General features: G+C 38.8%; 1 protein-coding gene across 1 annotated transcript in view; it reads left to right on the top strand.

Moving 5' to 3' along the window:
• The first annotated feature begins 3,324 nt into the window (after positions 1-3,324).
• The window catches only part of tox3 (TOX high mobility group box family member 3), a 37,159-nt gene continuing 22,150 nt past the window's right edge, over positions 3,325-18,333 (top strand). Inside the window, exons 1-2 of the mRNA XM_074667146.1 lie at positions 3,325-3,844; positions 3,978-4,145. Of these exons, the coding sequence (XP_074523247.1) occupies positions 3,827-3,844; positions 3,978-4,145 (186 nt within the window). The 5' untranslated portion in view covers positions 3,325-3,826. The remainder of the gene's footprint in view (positions 3,845-3,977; positions 4,146-18,333) is intronic.

The following is an 18,333-nucleotide window of genomic DNA, read 5'->3' as shown; positions in this document are numbered from 1 at the left end:
ACAGTTTGAATTTGCATCAGTGTGTCCATAATTACAAAGTAGATTTCTTGGCGACCATCATGGATTGTTGACCATCTCTAAGCGCGCACTGGAGAGCGTTCAAATAAGGATTATCTCCTCCAGCACAGCACGGCGCAGTTTAGCACTGTATGTCATTGATTAAGCTTGTCTATAGTACATGCCAACACACAGCCCCCTTATAGAGTGTTTTCTCGTTTCTTATATCAAGTGCACCCTCAAGTGAAGACAAACATGTTAACTACTTTAAAAGTAAAGGTGAAAATAGGATCTAGTATTTATTGTGTCAACCTATTGTATGTTAGTGATATTGTGTGTACTGTTTTGGGTTATGTATTTTTTTTTTCGTTTGTTTGTTTGAAACAATACTACACATTTTTCCATTAATATGACACATGACCCACTATACAATTTATGTCTCATGTAGTGACTCTAACACCTCCTGAGTTAAAAAGCAGAAGTAATTTGACCTTAAGCAGTCTGAAAGGGTTCTCACCAAGTTTCCAAAGCCAATGGGTAACTCATCAGCAACAATATTTTGTTTCTAATACGTATAAGTGGTATGGAAAATGAATAAATGGAGATGAATCAGTGTACAAATACATATATAATTAATTATGGTGATAGCAAGTCAGCAGATCCATTGAGTCTTTACAACTTTATTGCAAAGATCATGGTGTAAATATGAGCCACAGGGGAAGAACATGTGTTGAAGTCATAAATGCAGCTAAGATGCTTTACAGTATGTTAACATGACCCTTCATTCAAGCTTTTCTGTATATTTTAATAGTGTAGTAGTTCTATTACATTCACAAAAGCCTATTTACAGGGAAGGTGGTATAATTTATTAAATAATATTGAACACCTGCCTCCAACTGAAATAAATGTGTTTCGCACTATAGGCTCTGCTGAATGAGGAGCACTTACAATGAATTGAAGAATGGTTTTGGAAAAAAAACAGCAGTGGATGCTCATTTTAACATCAAATACCATCTCATGGTGAAAAGAAAATCATGTCATATTTCTAACCAGAGGTTTAATGGTAAATAAAGAGAAGTTGGCATTTTCAGACAAATATGACTTAACAGCAAAGGTTTGCTTTGTATTCTCCTGGCATCGCCATTGATTTTCATGTTTATATTCTGACCTCCTTTTCAAACTCTGGAGAGATGGATGTGACAGCTGAATGAAAAGACTCTTTTTGTGTCCTCACAGCACAGCCAGGACGATAGTAAGCATTAAATCCATCAATTCTCAATTTATCCATCTCTTTATTTGTAAAATTCTGCTTTCTGACAATTCCATTTATTGTCACTTTGCGCTACAAATTCAAAGAGTCTCTGGTTGTAATAATAGACCTTTTTCATTAAAGGTGTCCTCACGTGTAAATGCAGAAAAAAGCACAGGTGTGAATAAAATGATTAATTATGACAGTTTCGTTCAGTATAGACGTGTTATAAAGGTGTTGATGTTGCGCATGCTGTCTCCTTAACATAGCTTTCTTTGGCACTTTCATGTATCACAGCCATTCATGCTCTGCCTTTCCTCAGACCTCATCAAAATGCAAGCAGTAAAAAGGTCTATGCAGATGTTAGGTTCTATTTTTCACTTTAATGCACCATCAAATAACTATTTTATTTTCTGTTATAGAAAAAGTCTTGGTTACATGATACTTTTATAGGAATACTATTCAGGTCAAATGCATTTCCAACAGATGACAGAGTTCTGTTTTCTTGATTACTTTTCTGAATCCTGGAGCTTTCTATTTCTTTGATTTTTATTGAACTTGTTCTAGTCCCACAGGAATCATATATAAACTACTATACTACTACTATACTACTACTACACTAAATGAATAAATTTATAAATAAAAAATGTATGTCTTTTTTTGTTCCTGAAGTAATCTGGGCTCCCTCCAAAGCTCTTTTACCCATATTTTGAGTCCCTTTACCTTTTGTTGGGTTTGTAGTCAAGCTCTTGAATTATCATTTTGCTAAAGTCAAGTTGGAGATGTCCACATATTTGAACATCCATACATTTGCCTCAAGGTGATACTGTGCAAACGTGGTTTTGTTGTCTTAATATGCCAATTCATGGCAACTGTAAAAGATTTAAAAGATGAGAAAAAAATACAAATTAGTAAACAATACTAATAGAAATTGGTTATTACAAGTTTAAATTCTGTGCGTGAGTTTTCCTTCATTAGGTATCAATTGGACAACTACTGATAAAAGTTATGTTGTGGGTTTTCAGAAGTTGGTACTAATTGAATTATTTATCAACAGTCAGTACCAGCAAATTAAAGGACAAGCTTTCAACTTTCAGGCTCAGGCAGAACCTGCCTTAGGCATGTTAGACATGTTCCACCTGAACTGTTTAACATCACTTTAAAGTATCTCTTTCTTAAAATAATAAATGAATGAATGAATAAATGAATAAATAATACCTTTAAGCTAAAGTTGGGTAAATGTTTACCATTTTTTAAGACAGGCAAACACAAGTGTGCCCCATTGTGAAATTGGCAAAAATGAAGCTTAAGTTTGGGTTAGCTCACCTCATTACTGTTTTTATCAAGACTGGAAGTCACTATACATGTAAAGTTCTCAAGGCAAGGGATGGCAGCAGGTATGTGATTCAAAGTTTGTTCTTTTTTAGGCAAGTCTCTGTTTAAGGGGCTCGGGTATATATTTTGCTGTAGACCTATGAATAATCCTGCCAACTTTTCAAACAAGACACATGTTGATCACAACAATTTGTAGCTATCACATTTATAGCATTTATTTATGAATAACAACACAATTAAAAAAAACAAAAAAACAAAAAAAAAACTTACCACCTCGCCAGCGCACTGACCATTTACAGAGACCACAAAATTAAAGTGAGATGGTGTGAATAAGACAATGCTAGGTTTAAAAGTAGGCAGGTGTATTTCTGAGGAATAATTTTTTCATACCCCTCTGTTAGCATTAGCCTTAGCATTTAACAGTGTATTTAAGGCAATAATTTACAAAAGACAATTACTTTGTTGAGCAGGGTAAACTCAGTTCTGCACTCTGTAACACAAAGCAGAGCATAGTGGTGTATGAGCTTTCAGAAAGCATACTGTCATTCTCCAGTGAATTTGATCCCCTGTGAATAAACACGCGTTATTGTATCTTTGTTGAAAGAGCCTGATGAAATGCTGTTTTAAAAGAGACTTCTGTGATTGTAATTAATGATCATATGCCAACATGTCACATGGACTTAAATGCAGTGTTTTCATGGGAGTGGCTTACTATGTTAGGGGAGTGGCTGTCTTGTTCACACATTTCTCCTTGTTCATCACAACGACAGGCAACGCCGAAGGCTGGACTCGTATCCACAGTGTACTACATCATATCCACTAATTGCACCATCTGTGGACTGTTGATTTGCGTGTTTTACAAACCCTCAATAGCTGCACTATTTCGTAGATGGGTGCGTGCGGCCAGCAGCTAGCTTACCTCTTACTCAAACTGCTCCACTAACTAGTTTTCTAAGTTGGAGAAATAAACTTAAACGAGCCAGTGGAGGATTCAGACACTTTTTGAGTTTTGTTCCCGCGGTCGGACATGCCTCTAGATTTTTAGTAAATTTCGGTTTGAATTTTTCTTCTTTCTGCACCTACAAGGGGGAGGAAAAGGAGGTGGACCCACGCTCAGCCGCCGGTCTCGTGGCTCCTTTGTATACAGCAGCAGCTGTGTGTAAATGCATGGACACATAGCGTCTACTGCTCCTTGAGGGACAGTTTATTCGCCGCACTCCGTTCTTTCTTTGGACTCCATCTGAAATGAAGCGGCTAAACCAGGTGTGGAAGAGGAGTATCTAACTTTATACGAACCATTTTTTATGCTACTGTCTCGTTTACCCCAACAAAGCTTGGGTCAGTTACCGCTTCTCTTTCTCAGTCTCTCTGTGTGTGCTTGGATTGTAAACGGCAGAAACAAATTGGTCTCCGTGCAGAGCAGACTACAGCTACAGCCGCGCGGCTCCCTCATTCACACACCATGGATGTAAGGTTTTATCCGTCTGCTGGGGGGAATTCAATCCCCGGAGATCCACAAAATCTGGATTTTGCCCACTGTTTGGGCTACTACAACTTCAATAAGGTGAGAAACCTCTGTTCTGTTTTGTTTTGTATCATACTTCTGTGTTGTGTGAGCACGCTTGATGCCTGGTGAGAGTTCCGTAACTCTTCGCCTTAATGACTGAAAATCTGCTCAAAACTAAGTTGAATTAATTCTAATTATATGCTGATTTTCTCAAGTGTTGCCATGTGTTTCATCCTGACTACATCTATGAATTATTTAACTCCTTAGTTGCTTAATCTGCCGCTACCACAAACTTTGTTGTTGTGTAAAAGTAATGGAAATGAGAGCACAGGACAAGTGTAGTGGCTCAGTGTTACTTTAGTCCAGCTCAGACCAGCTTCACTGCACTGCCAAAGTCTGACCAGACTGAGCGATGTGATCCACATTTGCGGGCTCTGTTTGCTATACAGTTACATATTCCAAAACATCAGTGAGGGATCACTGAATAAGCAGTCCACTTTAAAATACAGCATTAGTGTGATGATTGCGAGATACAGGGGATCAGGTGTCAAATAGGCTGCTCTGCTGGATTGTGATCCTGTTGTATGAGCCTTCACTTAATGAGATGTTGTAGAAACACATGCAGATTTGTCAGTATGTCTAACAAAGCAGTTGCCACCCTCAACAACTTTAAGTCTCCAGCCAGTTGTTGACCTCTGTGATTATTTGTTTCCAATTAACAGCTTTGTATGGAGGCATAATCAAAAAACACAGAAACCACTGCACCTTTTTTTTTTTCAACTGTCCCATTTTGTCAGCACTGTGATAATGTCAGACACAGCTTTGGTGAACCCTGAGACTGTCAAACCAGTTGCATGACACAGTGCAGTTTTATCTAATCTGTCACTGCTTTACAAGCTTTTTTCTTGGTTGTTCTCAAGTATTTTTAATTCGCCTTCCTTCATCTGTGTACAAGCAGCCCCATATCCAAGCTGTGGGCAACAACACAGCCATAGTTTGACAGGCTGATTAACTCCCAAACAAGAGGCAGAGGTTACGTAAAACACAGATGATAGTTTATGATATCATCAGTGATGTAACACCTGTACAGTTTTGACCCGCTATCCATCAGGAGCTCAACTTCCTCATCCTCAGAAAGAGGGAACATTACAATGAAAGACTAATGACACAGCAGCAGTTTGGTGTTTTGATAAAGTTTAGACAATGGTAACCCCTACATCCCCCACCCCTCCTCTCATGCACACAGAAACCACACACACACACACACACACACCAACCCCCTCCCAAATAATTCAACCCCACAGTTGAGCTCTGTTTGCCCATCGCAATCTGATTCTGTTCCAGACAGTTACCAGGTTTGTCTCACTGTTTCATCAGCTCTTTGTCATGTGGCCAAGTTGTCATGTGTGCCCAATTTCATCATGTCTTCATCAGCCTTGAGAAATTTTAACTACATTGCTTTGAATTGGTGTAAGAGTTGAAGCGCAATTTTATTCCCACTCATAAATTCCCCAGGTCAGTTGAAAAGTTCCATCTGTAACAGTAATTGGCTACAAAGCAAAAGAAGGTAGAGTGAAAGAGAGGGTGGTGAGAAGGTACTTACCAGTATCTCCAGCAGTAATGTGGGAGAGAGCAAGAGAGTACAAAGCATGTGTTTCATGCTAATTACAATTCTTTTTCATGGTGAACAAATGCGCTTTTTTTCACGCATCTTTCAAATAAGCCTCCAATTTATTGAAATCAACTCACTGAAAGGTAGCACAATGCAGAGCCGTTTGTCATCGGAGGGATGTGGCGTGCTTACAAGTCACACAGACCTGAAGCTTTCCTTCTTTAATCTATTTATAAGCTGTCACAGCAAAACTTTGACTGGAGTCACAGTTTTGATTTGAAAACAGGCAATACCCTGTGAAAACGCTGGCACAGGAAATGTTCAATTTTAATGACAACAGAGACAGAATGGCCCAGAGGCACTTTGACACATCAGAGATTCTTTTAAATTTACAGAAAAAGCCAAACGAGTGGCACAAACTTAATTAGGTGCTGCAGTCATGACTAATGAAGCTGCCTGTTTTTTGGCACTGAGATGAAGGAGGAACAGCGGTGCTGAGGAGAAACATGCCACGACTTCACACAGCTGAATTATGCCCATAAAATAAATTCACCAAGAAAAATCACCCTCTATAATGTGGTAAAATTAAACACAGTACTTTTATGTAAACGCTGCTTAAAGCTAATGCAAAAGGATTTATTTCTGTGAGTTTTAAACATTAAATGCAGAGTGTGGAGGTGGAGGACAGGACTGCCACAGCAGGGTCTGTTTTTCTTAAACTACCTTGACTTAAGGTTCAACACGGATCAGCCATGCTCAGGGGCACACTTGCCGAGGTCTCTGCTTTTACTGAGTGGTTTTACTCTGTTACGTTGTCACTTTATCTCTGATAATGGCTGTTGGTTTTACAAGCTTTTTTAAGAACACCTGGTTTTAGTCAATGAATACTTTCAAAGTTTAAAAACTGATGTGACTTCATGGGTTTATTATTATTTATGTATCTTGTGTGTTCAGTTTCTAATTCCAATAAACCCTGTCATGCAAGACAGCTTAAGTTATGTGTTGAGCGTTTTAATAATGCACAGTACCAAAGACCAGGAGCTCTTTGGATTCGACTGGTTTTAGTGTAAAATGTGACACTTTAATGGTTTCCAGAAAGGGACTCCATGTTGTTCCTATATTTATGGCCATCTGGTCTGTTTTTTTTTTTTCTGAACGTTTAATAATGTTTCATTCAAAATCCTTTTAGTGTGGACTTTCATTACCTCCAGGCACAGAGAAACTAAAATTACCAACAGATGTTAATGCAAACTCTTCACCTGTGCTGGTAATGCTTGAGTTTGTCAGACCAAAACAGCACAACAGAGATGATAAAAGTCTGTGTAGTTTAGAGTTGCTTCACATCAGAGTTTCTTTATAGCCTTTTTAAGGAAGAGTAAAGACTGTAAAACATTATCTTTTGGCATTAAACTCACATGTTTATGGGAAAAAGACACTTGAATTTGGTTTTCTTTCCTCACAGTTTTTATTCAACAGCCTGCAAATTCTAGACAACATAAAAAATGCATCGAAAAAGGAAAATAAAAAAGCTTTCTTAACAACAGGCCACTACAAACTTAACACTGCAGACACCTTGTCGAGGTAACACACTGTGTTGGCCTATGCTACTGCAGTGAACTACATGAGCTATGGTTAGTTGCTGCAAAATAGCTCAAGTTGTTTAGTTTATTAAACCTCACTGCTATTACAAGCTACAAGTTTGTATGTAAACCAAAAAAGCGGTACCAATTTTCGGTAGTTTTTTGTGTCTATGTGGTAAAAAATGTCAATTTGTTTAATGATTAAATATATATTTTTTTACAACTCAACAAATTTATTCTTCAATATATAACCTTGAAAAGCTGTGTTCATGTCCAGCATGGAAAATCACCTACTCTTCCACTCCCTCACAGTCCCAAGGATGCATTTAGGTACCTAAACATGGTACCTTTTGTATCTACATGAATTGATACCCGGTACTTTTGTCATAACTCGGTCGGTACCTAAAAAAGTACCTAAATCGATACCCATTCCTACTCTGCAGACTTTGTAAAATGACACACCCTTGATCGTAAAGTGTCCCTGTAATTGTTGACATTAATAAAGTGATCCTACCCAGTTACCATTTCCTTTTCACCTACTCACCTATGATATCTCAGACCAACTGTGGAGTAAAATAAGCAACCAGGAAGTTGTTCAGACTATAAGACTAGACATAATGATGAAGGGCTGCAGCTGCAATTATTAGAGGATGTTAGTGGGCCTGTAAAATATGGTGTAGGAAAAACAAAAGCCTGTTCATGGTTCATTTGGGCCTGACTGACCCATCCATAGAAAGGAAGCTAAAAGCAATAACAGTTTAAAATACTGAGCAGAGGACCTTTAAATTACTGTACTTCTACAACAACAAACCCCTGGGCAATAACCTCTTACTGTGTCCAAATCAATGAGGTCCTGGCCTCCTTTTGTCTTTGCTATGCTTCATCAGGAGGGGAAAGGGTTAACATTCTGCTCAACCAAGGGGCCTTGTGCATCTCTCCAGTGTACACAGCTGGTGCCATTTCATCACACACATTCTAAACATATCCAAACACAGCTTTAAGTGTGTGTGTGTGTGTGTGTGTGTGTGTGTGTGTGTGTGTGTGTGTGTGTGTGTGTGTGTGTGTGTGTGTGTGTGTGTGTGTGTGTGTGTGTGTGTGTGTGTGTGTGTTGGGGGTTGGGGTGTAACCTCAGAGGCTTTGTCAAACTCTGCAGTTGATGGATCTGACTTCAAGGTGCATGTTAAATGTCTGAGCGTCAGAGAAGTGAATAGCTGATGTGTTTTTGTGGAGTCTTTTAATTGTAGCTTGTCAGGAGATGTAGTTCAACAGATTTATTAAACACCTAATTTTCCCACTGAGGTTACCGAGTGTTATTTTTAGTCCGCCTGCTGGAAGACAAACTGTACTTTAGCTTCCTGCATGTCAGGATGTCTGCTCTGTGTGACAGACTGCTCTTCACAGCTAAAGTTAACATCATGTTAATGCACAGCTCTCACTCCATACAGCATGTATTTAATTCTTCTGAGCAAAGCTAATGATGGCTGCCATGATCTTGCACTAATGTTTAAGCAGCAGAGGCATCATGGAAAGACCTCGATAACTGTTCATGAAAACAGCCTTTAAAGCCTCAGAAGAGCAGACCTTGGCAGGCTTGTATTAGACTATCAGCCTGATACTCTCTGATTCCTGTTGCAGCACATTATCACAGCTGTCACTCTCTTTGTTTTGTTGATCACATTGGGATGTTGACATATGGTTTCTTAGCAAACACACACACATGCATCAGCTGAATCCCTTTGAATTTCTGTTCATTTTCAATGTGAACCAACATTCTGAACTTGTGGGAAACACAAGAACCAGGTTTTGTTTATGAGGTGGATATGAGAGAGGCTCTGCAAACTTAGACAGACATAGACCATTACCCAGATCAGCACTCGTAAAGACCTTCTGCACTGCTGCCATCACTGCTCATAAATCCACTTCATTATGTCTTTTCGTTTCTTACTCAGCAGACCTCACACTCTGAAGTTGTTTCTCAGTCAAACTAGTCCCTCTGACATGATGGTAGACATCTTGTTGTAAGGAGGAGTTAGTTTCAGGACAGCTGAAATGTCTTTATACAAACAGTCCAACACCTGAGCATCGTTTCATGTTTTTCTCTCTTAAGATTAACACAGACAGCATTTGTCTTCACTGATCTAAAACAACACGGACTGCTTGTAGCTATGTGCTTCTTTTAAAGCATCTCTTTCATTTATGTATGTAAGACATGAATCCACAGGAGAGCCACGTTTGTTACTAGATGCTGATCATGTACACAACATCACTATATAATGCATCAAAATGTGTGAATACCAGAGGGAAAAATGGACTTTCAAAGCAAGGAAGGATGATTTGTTTTTGTTTTTCTTTCAGTCATGGTTTTTGTTGTCTGGTTATTTGAAACTCTAGAAATTCTTTAAAACTGATGTTCAAGTTTGAGATTTGAGGTCAGACTGAAACACTACTTGACTTGATGGGTAAACTTCAGTAAGAGCCAACTTTTCAAGGCTTGTATTTGTCATTCATAAAGAAAATAATATTGCCAAAAAACACATTTTATGTTTGTTTATCTCTTGATGTCAAAGTCAGAAATAACCTTTTAAACATGTAAAAATGGTTGTCTATATTTTGGTGAATACTGTGTACCTTTGAATCAAAACAGCCCCATCAAAAGAGGATTTTTTGTTCCACTGTGAAACTGTTTTAATCTGGGTTTGGTTCACTATATCTTTGACAGCCTCAACCTTACTGACTTATGAAAAGAGGGAGGAAAAACTTGCCATGCCCTAGGAAAAAAACCAACTGCTTTTACCCTGAATTAAGCAGTTTTCTAAAGGACCAGTCAATCACTCCTGGTTGGCTGATTCAATAACTGTTGTGTCCCTTTTGTGGTTAGCCTCGCTGTTAAGACACATTCATTTTTTAAAGCTTTCCAGAGAGACAGCCAGCCCGTGTTTCATAGATCTAATGTCCAATTCTCTTAATGGGCTCACAGACTGTATCAAAACATTCAGCTGTTTTTCTTTTAACTTCACTTGCTTGACTTAAGCCCTTTTCCTAAGCTCTTTTCAAGGAGCACAGGGCAGTGATGAATGACTTCAACTTGCATAGTTATGGGTAATATTTTCTAGGCTGGTCTTTTTGAATTCATTGCTACTATCTCCATATTAAACTAGTTTCCAGCAGTCATTTCTTTTCTGAGGAAAATACAGGACATGATTTTTTTAAAACTTGGATGCTATCCCTGTAGCATGTGAATTAGTGCCGTCAGGAATTATTGTCTTTGTGTCACATTATTTCCATACTCTTGTGAAGCTGTAAGAGTCACCTTAAAGCAGTGGCCGTGTGACTCAAGCAGCCCACACACAGAAATAATAGTCACTCTCCCAACTATTGTTCATATATCAAACTGACTGTGGAGTTTTTTTTTTTTGCCTCATTAAAGGTGTTTGGGCTGCAGGTGTGTGTAGTATTTCATGTAACACAGTGTGATTAACCCAACCTATCTCACCCTCCCAAACACACACACACACACACACACACACACACACACACACACACACACACACACACACACACACACACACACACACACACACACACACACACACACACACACACACACACATACCCGTAATGCACTGTGTTACCAGGCTGCACTAAAAAGACTGACAATAGTAGCAGGTGTGCAAATATACCTCCAGACCTGTTGAGCAAAGAGCGTAAACAATGCAGGGAAATAAAAGTTTTATTTGAATGCTGGAATAGATGGCCTGTCAGAGTAAACTGGCACAGAGTTCAAGAAAGACTAGCTCTGAATAAAACCTGTTTACTGAGCCAAAACACACTAGATTACATCTTTAAGAAGATAACTGAATGCTTTGGCTGTTTGCCATCAAATAACGTCTGACTCACTGTTTTGTCTTTGCAGGTTTTAGTTCTTGTAGTTTTTCTGAGAATCTTGGTTTGTCAAACACTTCATTTGGAGTAAAGTATTCTTGTGGCAGTAGGATAATGCTAATGTTGATCTTCACCACACCATCACCGATCAAGCTTTGATAGTCTCAGGATTGGAGGACTGCCATCTTACCCTGTCACTGTTTGGCATCTTCGCAATATTTTACCTTACAAATTTCTCTATTATAAAGGATGTATTGATTATTCAGTCAAAGTTTAATGAATGAAACAGCTTCTTTTAGATCAATATGTTTGCTCTGTATGCAGTCTCTATGCCTAGATTGCCAGAATTTAGTTCCTTTTAACTTGGAGGGTCATAAAAAGCCACTAGGTGCTCTTAACTCAGTGCTGTCATTGATATGACTAATATTTTCAATAATTACAACCATCTGCTTCTTTTCAACTTAAGGAGCTTGTGTACTTTTACTGACTGGGGAAACCTGACAAAAGCTTTGATGCATCAACTATTTTTCAGTTGTTTTAATGATCTAAGGTTCTTAATGTCTGCCAACTCTCCACCGAGAGCTTTGAGTTGACTTAACAAAACCACAAAAATATTACTCGTGTTTTATTTGTAAGGATCTTTTACTGTAGGGAATACAAATCAAAGATACTCCACAGGGAACACTCATTACATCAGTCTTTTGGTTGTAATCCTCCAACAAGATCCTTCATTAGAAAGAGAAGAGCTCTCAATACTTCTGAAATATCACTGCTTTGAGGTTCTTTTGTCAGATTTCCAGCTTGTTGAAAATAATACAGAATTCATGGAGCTTTCTTTTTTTAACTGAAATGATCAAAGGAAACAACGGACAAGCCTTGTTCAAACCTCCAGCCACATAATGTATATCTGTGCCCTGAAACCTCAACTAGGATCATGAGTGGACTCTATGAAATTCTTGAGTCGACTTCTGATATTTTGGAGAGTTGAAGTCCGGGCTCATTCACAGCATGTCCTTGTTTATTGTGATGTGTGTGTGTTTCTGCTGGCTTGAGAACTCTCACATGCGGTCATAGTGTGGTATGGCAGGAGTAGAAACAAGATCAAGGTCTGTGAGGCCTTAGCATTGGCAGGGTTTCCCCTCCCTGCACTTCCACTGACGATTCTTTCAAATGACAATCATTGTAAGAAATCTAGTCCCTCACATTTGGAGAGTCTGACTCACAGAGTAAGTGTTCAAATACCTGCACAGCCTGGGGAAATGGATTACTCTTTTTTTATTCAAATAGTCTCCACTACATGTGTGCCTCTCCTGCTGATAAACAAGAAGAGAAGCTCAATGATTACACTGTTTCAAAGGCATTACAGGCAGCTGATTAAAGTGTTAGCTTGGAGTTAGCCAAGGTTAACCGTCCATAATGAAACACTTTGAAAATAATGATACGCTGCATGGTTTTATGAGGGCTTGTGGCTGCTCCGCTCAGCAGTGGTGACCTTCAACAGTTCCACAAGCTAACCGTAGCAATCCTGCGCACCCCTGTGGTTTCCAGACTCCTTCAGCTTTTGATATGCATCTAGGACAGCAAACCTGGTACAAGGTCTCTGTCAGTAACCATCATGTGTCACTGGGGTGGCTGACCATCTTAACTTTCAACTCTCACTGTGAGATAATGTGGTCCCGCTTTGATTTGTCTCTATGAAAACTTGGCACGGCCGACTGAGATAAAGCTGTCAGGAAGAAAAAGTAATGTTATATCATGTTTTACCTTGTAGTCAATCAGACCCACAAATGAATAAAGAGTGTGAGAAACTTTGGCACAGGAATAGATGCCATAACATAATCAAACATTAAAGTGCTTTGGTGCTTAGTCTGCATTAAAAAGGATTACATCTGTCATCTGATGTAGAGCGGTGTGCAGGCTTTTATATAAAACAGCTGTGCATTCTACACCTGGGTTTTCTGGACTATTCTCTTGCCAGTACTTAAAGTTCCATATCAAAATCTGTCTGTAATCAGTAGTACTGTCTCTGTTCAAGTAATATCTATGTAGAATGGAAAAAATGCATTACCTCTGTCAAGACAAATACTTAGAAGATGTCTTAGTGCATGTGAACACTGCCTGAAATATGCTGGATGTGCCTCCAGGTGATGCGACTGACCTCTTATAACTGAATGAGATGAAGGTATCTGAGAAAATTGTGCCATAATTCTCACTGTGTTATTTCAAGGTGTAAAACCATGTGCAATTTAATTACAAAATACTTAATGAGGAGTGTAAATATCATGTACAAAACAGTGAGTCACTGACATGATATTTAGACGTCAATCATCACCGAATAAAATATATTAAAGAAATATCAATAGGAGCATAGTAAATGGTTGGTTATGTGACAGAAATGATATATTGAGACCCAGCACCGCAATCAGCTCCACTATTGATAGATATTAATATTTTCAGAGGAATACACTCCTTGCAGGAACTAATTAACAAATACCAATAATTGCTTGGCTCTTTCATTCATCAGCACAGTCTCTCATAACAGGCAAGCTTCAAGCTGCAACAACAAAGTAGTACATAAATCAAAGTAGTTTCCTTTGCCAAGCCAGAACCCCCTGGGAGGTACCTTGGTGCTTAATTAAAATCCAGAAGGATCATGTTTTAAGTGTAGGTGAGCGAGCACTGAATAACAATGACAAATCATGCCCTGGGGCATTAGCGGTGTGTTTTGGAGAAGAGAAACAGCATCTCCCTTTCTTCCTTTTTCAATATAAATGAGATTTAATGTGGAAAAAAGCCTGTTTTTAGTGAATTGTGGCCCAGGCAGTGTGGTAAATCTAGCCCTGCAGAATGTGCCAAAACCAGCATTGATATAATAATCTTATAATTACTCATACAGGATTATAAGGAAGCGGCTCATTACTACACATTGTTTGATGTTTTACCCCTTTCAGAGCATTATTTATCATCATTTTTAAGCCTTGCAATGTTGTTCATGTTGGTGCCCTTTTCAACAAGATGTTACAGGACATGTCATACATATATTTTTATATGTGATGAATGAACCAGGCAATATGAAGTCGGTACAGTCATCACAGTTCAGGAGATCTACAGTGAAATATTTACCCAAATATTTGAATGATATCATTGTGTTGATTTGAACTAACATGATGATTAATGTGATACAATAACCGTTAATGCATTACACCAGAGAGATGTTGATGTCACTCTAAAAACAGTTTTTACACACACCATAGGAATCACCTCACTATTAACAGGGGGCGCAATGCGTGTGACTATGCTTGTGACCAAAACAGACCGGGGTTCACCTGCAGAGTCCTAGGGCATATTAGAATGAGCAGTGAAGCATTTCATGCCTGATGATACATTATGGATTTGTAAGAAAGAGATGGTCTAAGCACTTATTTATTTATTTTGCAGTCTTTTCCCAATTGCAACCCTACAGATCTAAAATATTCATGAGCTTTAAGAATGATGGGTTGCCTTGTTGGTTAAAGAACATTTTGACAGACAAAATCCTTGCATGAGAGAAGTTAACTTTTATTAACATATAACTGCCAGTATATTAGCAATGACACACATATTTTCCATCAATAATTTATTTATGTTAAATGGGATGTCAGAGGCTATAGCAGCATTCCTGTGGCTTGTTTTTAGAGCAATTCACAAGTTAAGGATGATGAAGATCACATTTTTAGGTGACGCTATCATACTATGAACTGTCCTACATATTGCCATTTCTGCAAGCGTCACAACTCTTGAGTGCAAAAGCTCTTTAGAAAGGCTAAAAAAGAAATGTATTAAAAATGGGAACATGTGTAGTTATCAGCAGAAAAAAAAACTCTCCCAAGTCAAATCCGCTCAATTACAGAGCTCTGAAGAGCTATCCCCAAGCAACCCTTCCGTTGGCTAATCAGTCACAGCAAATTGCAGTGGTGAATATTTCAGACTCTGCAGATCTGAATAAAGACATCATGATTATTTCGTTGTTGTACCGTACCCTCAAATAATTTCTGAAGCCTTCAACTGGAGCCAGCGTAAACTGCATCACTCCTGTTTTAAGAAGTGAGGAAAGCGAAGGGAGAAAGGCAAACACAAGTGCTGTCAGTCAATGTGGCAAGCTAATTGGGTCGATCTCTTTAGTGAAGATGAATGAAGAGATTAACTCTCCCTATGTGTCCAGTGAATCTCCCCCTCTGGCTGCAGGTAAATTAGCTGATGACAAGTTGACAGTGGGAATTCTGCTTCTCACTCTGACTCAAAGCTGCAGTCAGGGTTTCCAGCACGGCGCCCCCTGTTGACAGAATACTCTATTTGGTGGCAGTCCATGTTTACTTATTAATTGAATTAGTGACTATTATCTGTCAGGGTTTACTAATTAAGTGCACCTGACTGACATGAGAAACCAGCTCACTGGAGGCTATGACAGATTTGATCAAAAAGATAGACGTTCAATCTCACAGACAACATAAATTCAGGAGTTGTGCTATAATAACCTAACTCGTTTTAATGATCTGTGCTTACTGTACATAAAGGCAGAAATTAGAGTAACTAGGCTAACATGCATCTGTTAAAGAGAAATAGTGAGTGGTAGGAACATGTGCGCAAGGAAAAGTGTGAGTGCAGAGGAGACTGTACCCTGCTCTCATTTATTTGGTGGAGAAACTCACAGCATGATCCTAAAATAGAGGTCAAGGCTCAAATAAAGAAAATGTCAGTGACCCCTTTTTTTCACCCAGCTGTCCTGGAGAAATGGGATAAAAGTGCGCAAAGGAGCAGTGGACAGGTAGAAATCAATACAGCTATGAAGGAGGTTGTACAAATACAACATGTTAGATTCTTTTTGACTTTATAAAGTGAGACTTTTATTTACTTTTCAATTCCAAGAACTGTAAAATTGTACTTCACTTGTTATGTTGGAGAAGACTTTTAAACTGCATCTATTTATCAACAAGGCAAAACCTTGTTTTTGTGCACACTAATTTGATTTAGAGTCAGTGGGTGCATAATGTAATAATGCTATTGTAGGATTGTGGTTACAAATGAATTCACACTGGTTTGCTTTAAAAGGATTGATAGTGGAGTTCAGTCAGAGGAAATGGTTGCATTTTATGAGCCACATGCTGACTAATGTCAGCAACAGAAGACTTTTGCACACAGCTTTTGCTGATTTACCTTGCTCTCCAAAATAAGGCACTGCTTTTATACAGCAGACCCCCAGGTCTTCATACGCCTTTGATCATCAACCTGTCATTTTACTCAGAGGGAAGGAATAAACTGTGCGATATGACTAAAAGATGCGTAGTGAGTCTTTGTTCTGAATCTCTTGAAATGTCAGAGCAATGATATGGAATCAAAGTTGAAGCTAAGTGTTTGTAATTATTCAAAGCTGGTATCTTAATCTCACAATAGTCTAGAAGTAAAAAAAGAAAAAATGTTAAAGTGACATTTTGAGTTTAAATACTGCTAAAAACATTAGTGAAGCACTTAGCCTGATGGTTGCTGTCACGAGAAAAACAATGTCTGCGACTCAGCTGCCGACAGGTTTGCTAATGATGTCCTGGTGTGCTGTCAATCCGCCAGACGAATGGACAATAGTATGCCAAGGAGAAAATGCCTGAAATAGCTAATTGCTTCAAAGAGCTGCTCAACCACTGTGTAACTACTAACGTGTTCACAGATGTCTTTTCCAGTTGCTGTTTCATTATACAACTTAAACACAGGGATGCATTGGCTTTCCTTTATGGGCCTTTGTTGTTGCACATCAAGTCATGATTATAGATGCATTATTGAAACCACAGGAGGAGTGAAAAAATGGCACGTGCCAATGTGTGCATTTTCATTATTTTACCTAATATGCTCGAGCCATTTCGTTAATCTCTGCCAACTTGTTGATCGTCATTTTAGAGACACATTTCTGGAGAGCAGCCGGAGAGTATTTGCAGCCGGACCTCTGTCAGTAGCGCCAAGCAACACACCCACAAATTGGAATGTGGTACAGCTCTGGGAAAGCAGCCAAGATTTAAATTAGACAATAACCTCTGCTCTCTCTATATTGCCTCTTTTTTCCAGCTGCAGGCCTAGCCATTTGTTTAATACAGTCAGCCCTGTAGTATATAATAGACTGATATATGAGTCACCGCTCAGCAGTTTGTGTTTTTCAGATTTATAGAGATTGAACAAGCAGTCGCCCTGTGCTTATTGTGGGCTTATGGTTAGAATAACAGAAAAGACACAGGTTAAACATGAACTTTGATACTTTTCACAAAGTAGTTTTTAGATTCAGTAACTGGATTCGGTATATTTGATTAGCAGATTGGCTCTACATATGCCTGTAAAATACGATTGCCCAGTCTTTTATGCATTTTTGATGAGTTTGGGGGAAAAAAGGTTGGTTTTTCAGACAGTTAATCGTAATTATATGGATCAGGTGTAATTGAACTTTTCCAAAGGGGTATTCTACTGTTTTTAAAGGCTTTAACTGGTTTGGATGTCTTGACTATAGTTTTATTACATCAGACGTTACATTACCATTTTAGTCAAGGTACAAAAGCAAAAAAATTCCATCACTTTATAAGAAGAAGAGTATCATATGGAGTCTATCACTAAAAGCTCCTGACTGAGCACATTCCCAAAGCCTGCTATAATGAGTGTATTAGGCACACAGCTCACAGGGAATAGGAAAATGTGTCCGTGTAGCTAGAGCAATAAGAGAGAACTCAACTCCCAGAAGCTTTCAGAGGAGCTTTATGTGAATCAGAGGACCAGAGCTCACAGCCATCTGACAAACTGAGAAAAGTAGCAGAAGCATCATCATTGGAACCAACAAAAACAAACTTATTTCCCACAGCAGAAAGCTGTAATTCTCCAGTGTGACATTTAACCATTTCATTTTTAGTTATTAACTTCCTTAACCTCACAGCAACCTTTTGCTCCGCAGTGGAAGAATGGAAAATAAAGCCAAGTGAGCCGGGTTAAAATCCACACCTCTGATACCATCTCGAGCTGGAGTTGCTTCAAAGCTGCTGAGAGTAAACAGCCTTGAGACATGGCTTTAGCAGCAAAAGCAAGACAACAGCACCAAGCCAAGCCTTTCTCATGTTGCTTCCTGAAGAGCTGTGTGTCCATGCAACAGCAGCCATTGTGAGAGAGC

This window comes from Halichoeres trimaculatus, unplaced genomic scaffold, assembly GCF_033239565.1.
Source record: "Halichoeres trimaculatus isolate MK-OKI-2021-1 unplaced genomic scaffold, fHalTri1.1 fHalTri1_scaffold_3, whole genome shotgun sequence".
Lineage (NCBI taxonomy): Eukaryota > Metazoa > Chordata > Actinopteri > Labriformes > Labridae > Halichoeres > Halichoeres trimaculatus.
The sequence above is the reverse complement of the archived record's forward strand: the minus strand, read 5'-3'. Positions and strand labels throughout refer to the sequence as shown.